General features: G+C 31.5%; 1 protein-coding gene across 2 annotated transcripts; it reads right to left on the bottom strand.

Moving 5' to 3' along the window:
- Window positions 1–302: 302 nt before the first annotated feature.
- Window positions 303–3,743, bottom strand: LOC120155825 (proteasome subunit beta type-3-A). 2 transcript variants are annotated; one of them, XM_039167289.1, is made up of 7 exons: window positions 3,635–3,743; window positions 3,349–3,530; window positions 3,112–3,219; window positions 2,280–2,369; window positions 1,440–1,524; window positions 1,096–1,190; window positions 303–561 (listed from the first exon to the last, which is right to left on the bottom strand). In XM_039167289.1, the coding sequence occupies exons 1-7, from the start codon at window positions 3,638–3,640 to the stop codon at window positions 513–515; spliced, it is 615 nt and encodes a 204-aa protein (XP_039023220.1). In that variant the 5' UTR covers window positions 3,641–3,743; the 3' UTR covers window positions 303–512. The 2 variants fall into 2 exon arrangements, with proteins under 2 accessions (XP_039023220.1, XP_039023221.1); XM_039167290.1 differs by lacking the exon at window positions 3,635–3,743 and having other exon boundaries at window positions 3,349–3,536.
- Window positions 3,744–6,179: the final 2,436 nt, after the last annotated feature.

Here is a 6,179-nt window from a genome sequence, read left to right as displayed (position 1 = left end):
TAATGTTCACAAATTTCTAATTATTTATATATATTTGTATTTTTTACAACTAAAATTTTCGTATAATCTGTCACGAAATTTTATATTTATTGTTGAACGATGATGTGTCAATATCAAAGTAGCACATCACTCTTTTTTAGTATTTTGACAAAATAATACCAATTTGAAAAAATAGCGAAGTTCAAGCATCGATCTGGACAAAAGGAAAGTTTAGGTACAACTACTGTGAAAAAATAAATAAGTTCATGTATCAATGTGAAAAGAAGTTTAAATACCTATATGAAAAACAAATGAAAAAGAATGGGCAAGATCTCAACTAAAAATTAGCAACGGGAAAAACAAATTTAACTCGCGTAGTGCAACAGAAATCAAGCATGGTGCCACTAATGTAAGTTTTCCATTTGTTTTCTGTAACTTATCCAGAGTACATCACAGTCCGAACGACAAATAAACTGAAAAACCGGTTTATAGTTTTGCCAATGGAGAACCTCGAGAACGGCGGTCTGCGGCATTCAATCCATCCTTCCCTTCAAGATCCTTTCCTTTACTTCTGTAGGCGTGCTGCAAGATGTATATAATATCAAATCAATCACAATTGTATTGATCGGACTCGAGTGCAGGCAGTGTAGGATCATCTCTCTATATACGCGTCTACATATAGGACAAACATCATTGTAGGATCATATCTCTATATCGGTGTCTACATATAGGACAAGCATCATTGTAGGATCATCTCTATATCGGTGTCTACATATAGGACAAGCATCATTGTAGGATCATATCTCTATATCGGTGTCTACATATAGGACAAGCATTAGTGTTGGACATGAGTACTTAATGAAAAATGAATGGTCGTGGAGTAGCATAACATTTTGATGCCGTCGGCTAGTTGCCTCTACTGCATGTCTGCAAATATTTAAGGTTTCTACTATCCAGACAAATCATTTAAGAAACAACCCAATACTGCATTATATAGAGACAGCCAGATTCTTTTGGGCAAACCTAATAACAAATATATGACCCTAGAGATAAAATGCCAGGAAAAAAACAAGTGTATATATAATATAACAATAATAAACATTTGTAAGTGCTTACACAACATAGACATGTCCTCCCCAACCACTCAGACAGTCGCGATCAACTGACGAGAGGAGAGCTTGGGAAACCGTTTCAAACAACTCCTCAGGTTCCTGGATAACAGAGGAATGGGTCAACAAAGCATCAATTTGCGTTCCTGGCAGGAACATTTTGTAGCTAACAACCATAATACTTTTAACTTATGAGTCGATGCACTGTAACCTTATTTACTTCCAAAAATAGACATCATATCTTAGGTTTTGGATAAAAAGCATTATAAAGAATTTTAATTTAAAGTTTCATCACTAATGTGAATGTGTTCTGAATTTGACCAAAGGGAAATATACAGAAAAATAACAAACCATGTCCTCCTTGAACATCGACTCGCAGGCACCATAGAGGGACTCTGATGCAGTGCCGGCTACAACAAAATCTTTTGCAAGCTCCCTGCATTTACAAGGGAAAAAATATAACATTTGTGATAGGAATTATATAGAGTTGATTTTATCCTTATTGAAATTATAAACATGAACATATTAATAAAAAAAAAAGCCTCCTATTAACAGAAATTATTATAGAGTTGCCGGCTAGGGGATAGTTTCTTCTTGTTTATCATGTGTGGAAAGAGACAAACTAAAGAATGCATGGAAGGTGTAGTTACCTTTGCTAACATCATGCGATTATAGACCAATATCCCGAGCCTCTAGTTTCGTTAAATATCAGAGGAAATTGTTTGTAAATACTTGTTTAAGGCAAGGTTGGAAAACAGTGGGATTCTTATACTGACCAGTGCCCAAATTACTGGTTTTGAACAATAGCGGGTTAGTTCCCACCCCCAAAAAGGTTCAAATTTTAGGTTTCAGAAAAATAGCTTATTCTTTTAGTAAAAAGCGTTCAAGTTTCTGATTCTCTCCTAGATGTCACAGGCCACTAGACGATGTATTATCAGAGAGTTGGAGCTCTACTTTAATTGGCTTTCGGTTGAGATATGAAATAAAATTTTCAGTTCCACAAAGGACATTTGAGTAGCAGAACTTCTGTTAACCAAGTAGAATTAAAGGGCATTTAGTTTACAAAAACAAGGCTCTTGGTTAGGCAAATACAGTAAGTTAAAGAAAGAAAATGAATATAATGTTCTAAGCAACTAAGACAACTTCATGCTTTTTCATTTAAAAAATTACAAGAAACTGAAATCAACTTACTTGGCTCCAATGGAATCCATGGTGCAAATGAAGGGTTTGTCTTCATCTCCTAATCCAGCAATTACAGGTTGGCAGAAGTATGGACCAAATCTATGGAAAAAAGAATGCCATAAAACTTATCACCAACACATAAAGAGGTGCAACCTTTTCAAATGTAATTCCCACTCCAAATCTAACTTCCCTAGAGTTTCTCTCTAGCTTGACATATCATGAAGGAAGTGCTAGAGTTTATTAGTAAAAGAGGACTCCATCTCTTAGGTTTCAAGGCTAAACATTACGAACACGACAGGCCGAGAATATCTTGATGCTCAGATTCTTATCATAAGATAAGTGGGTAATTTCCCTTCAAGTACATAAAGAAGGCTTTTTCATCCACGTGTAAAATTTCCCACTCCTAAACTGGTATCCAGTATTAATTAAAAAATACGAGATAGAAAATCCGGAGCTTAGCTAGTTCATTCATGCAGCCATCTTTAAGAGGTGAAATCTAGGTTTAGAGTTCAAAACTTCAAATCCAGACATTTGCAACCCACCCTCTTTCCCCAGGGTTCAACCTCTTTTGTACAAAAAGGAAAGTACTAAATTACCACTTACCTAGTTTTACTATCTTAATTCACAGGCTATTCTTGCTTAATCAATCTCTACTGGTACATTTTTAAAATTAATCAGAATGGCAATTGTCAAACTAATCACGAGTTAGTACTTGGTTGTATAAAACATATCTAAATCTTCCCATTTCTACCATTAATCTTTAGAATTAAGCTGACAACCTTAAATTTTAAAAAGAAAAAAAGAATCTAACTTAGCCATATATTAATGGGTTTAAACAAACCTTTTCTCGTAAAGAATAGCAGAAACAAGGTTAGCGAAAGTCTCAGGTTTCATGTCCCTTTCTTCTCTTAGCTGGTATAGCTTGTGCCGAAAGACAAGCCTTTGATACCTTCAATCATTATTATTTTTAAAAAATGAAACCCAAATATCAAGATAACTCATTGTAAAGCCTTTGATACAACCCTTTTTTCTAAATGAAAAAAAAAACATAAAGGTAAAACAAAAGAAGGGGAAATACAAGGTTTGAGCATCGGTGGCGAGGCCGGAGAGACCGAGAAAGAGGCGATCGTGGATTTTAGAAATCCTCTGGAAGTCGGTGGCGATAGTTTGGAGTTGAACTCCGAGTCTCCGATCACTGGCGATGGCGAAGCAGTTCTTTCCTACCATCGCTACTAGGGCACTCCCATTGTACTCAAAGATCTGCATCATCATCCACCATCAAAACAATGAGTTTATTTTTTAAATAAAATCAGGGTTTCAACAAAGAAATTTCAAAAAATTGATTCGGAAGAAAAATGACATACCGACATCGGAGAAGTCAGGGTTTTTCTTTTCTGCTCTAAAATTTATGCGAAGAAACTGATTTGATACCAGCAAAAGCGAGATTAAAAGGCAGTGAAGATGGCTTGGAGATCACTCCAGTTTCCAAAGATTCGACCTTTGCATTTCCCTTTTTGATAAATAAGGCTTTTACTTTCGGATAAAGTGTTGGGCTTCTCATTTCTTCTCTACCCCTTAGGCCTCGCCCAATACATCTATTGGCCTATTTTTTTATCATTTAAATAAATTCGAATTCAGGTTTTTAAATTATTACAATAATTTATCTTCTAATTTTCAAATTTATTATTGAAATAAAAAAATATTTTTTTATATATTTTTTATTAAAAAAAATTCAATCTTTCCAAATAGTATAATAAAAATTTAAAATTCAAATAAAAGTTTGTTTAATATTTATGATTTTGTTGACTAAATAATTCAGGCAGATTTTTTTAAAAATATATAATTACTTGAGTATTAGTTTAGGTCCTTAGGATTTAAGCTATTTGTTACGGTACACATGGAATTCATCATGAGGGGATGTCGAGTTCCATAAATATAATAAATAATTAAAACTCGAACTGAGGACATGACAAGTTTCATATAATTTTATTCCGGTGCATATGATAGGTTTTATTTTTAAAATATATTTTATGAAACTCGTCACGATGAGTCTTCACGCGCATTGTAGCAAATGACTCAGGGTTAGTCATGATCCTTACCATTTGATAGGAATATTGTGATTTGTGAAGGTCGAAATGTTCATACTCTTGTCGTTAGAGTTTATTTATGATAAAGAACTCGAATCTAAAAAATATAAATATAAGATGATTTAAATTTAAAAATATTTAAATTTACAATAATTTTAATTCAAAAACAACTTGGTCCAAACATGTTCTATGATGCACTAAACACATTATTTCTCAATCCTATTGATATTGTTAATTTATTTTTACGTTGGTTGTACTCAAATAAATATTTATATTATATTAAGTTTTACTTTAAATGATTTTATAAAAATAAAGTTATTATTATAATTAATTATACTCATAATCTATAGTTACCATATATTGAATTTGTGAATATAATATAACTAAACTTAAACTATAATAAATTTTATAGGTTGAAAATCAGAATAAGTACTATGATAATCCATAAAAAAAAAGTAAAAATGATGTTTAGATATTAATAAAAAAAAATTAAAATAAATGATGTGTAGGTGTAAACAAAAGGAATTATATATATACAGTGTAAAATTTAAATTTTATAATTTTGTTTTTCTAAATAGTGTACGGTAATTATAATGTATTATATGTTCAGAATCTTTTTTAATCATTAACAATGCGTACGTATTATGCAGACATACACATTTATGGAAAAACACGACACTCTCTTATCCACTGACACCACTTGATGGGTTCAAATTTTATAATTTTTTGATTCGAATGTGATGTGTTTTATTTATAATGTAAATTCTGAAGTTTATCTTTAAATTTTAGGGTTTAAAATTAATCAAGATAAACGTATGGTATGGTTTTTACATAAATTTTATAGTGAGTCTTTTATATTTCATCCATTATAAGCCTAAACTCTATTTTTCTTTCAAAAATAATTCTCGAATTTCTGTTTTAGAATGTTGTCTTAGGTGGGAATCTAATGTTGTCGTTTGTTTATTTATTTAAATTAAAATGAGAATTCTTTCATTTTGATTTCATCACGTCGTACCTAAGGGTTAGGGTTGGATTTTTTATAACTCGATCCGACTCAAAAAATATGTATCCTCCACCCGAATTCAATCCGATTGAAAATTTTATATCTTCCACTGATCCGATCCGACCAAACCCGATATAAAATAAGGACTTAATTAAAAGTAATAATAAAAATTTTAAGAAAATTATATTATTATCCTTGGGCTGGGTCAGGTCAAAGTTTTTCACCCTCCACCCGACCCTACCATTTAAAAGTTCTGACCCGATCCGAAACCAATTTTTTTCTTCAAAAAGTTGACATTATCGAATCAGATTGAAATATATCGGATTCGGATTAAATTGTCATATTTAGTTACACCTCTAATAAGAAAAGGTCACAATTTTCATGGTTAGATTTTCTTTTACTACATTTTACGGATGGGCTTGGTAGCATTGTTTTAAAGAGTAATATATCATATTGTTTCCCTCAATCTCCACGTTTACATTAATAGGGATGAAAATTTAACTCAAATTTGATGAGTACCGACTCTATCCGATATGATCGGATTTAAAAAAAAACGAATTAAGGTGAAATGTGAAAAAATTCTGATCCGATGTTAACCCAACACTTTCCATCCCTATAACATTAATATTGAATTTTTATAGCAAATTATATTGTCTTTATTGTACCTTCCATTTTATTTAACGAAAATGCATTTTTTATTTAAAAAATATATCAAATAATTATTTTAAATTAAAACTTACCTATTTATATATAAATACAGATTAAGACTTTATTTAAATTCAGCAAAAGCAAACAGCTGTTCCCCAAAAAAAAAAAAAC

This window comes from Hibiscus syriacus, unplaced genomic scaffold (assembly GCF_006381635.1).
Source record: "Hibiscus syriacus cultivar Baekdansim isolate YM2019G1 unplaced genomic scaffold, ASM638163v2 tig00111208_pilon, whole genome shotgun sequence".
Taxonomy (NCBI): domain Eukaryota; kingdom Viridiplantae; phylum Streptophyta; class Magnoliopsida; order Malvales; family Malvaceae; genus Hibiscus; species Hibiscus syriacus.
This window is presented reverse-complemented; position numbering and strand designations above follow the sequence as displayed.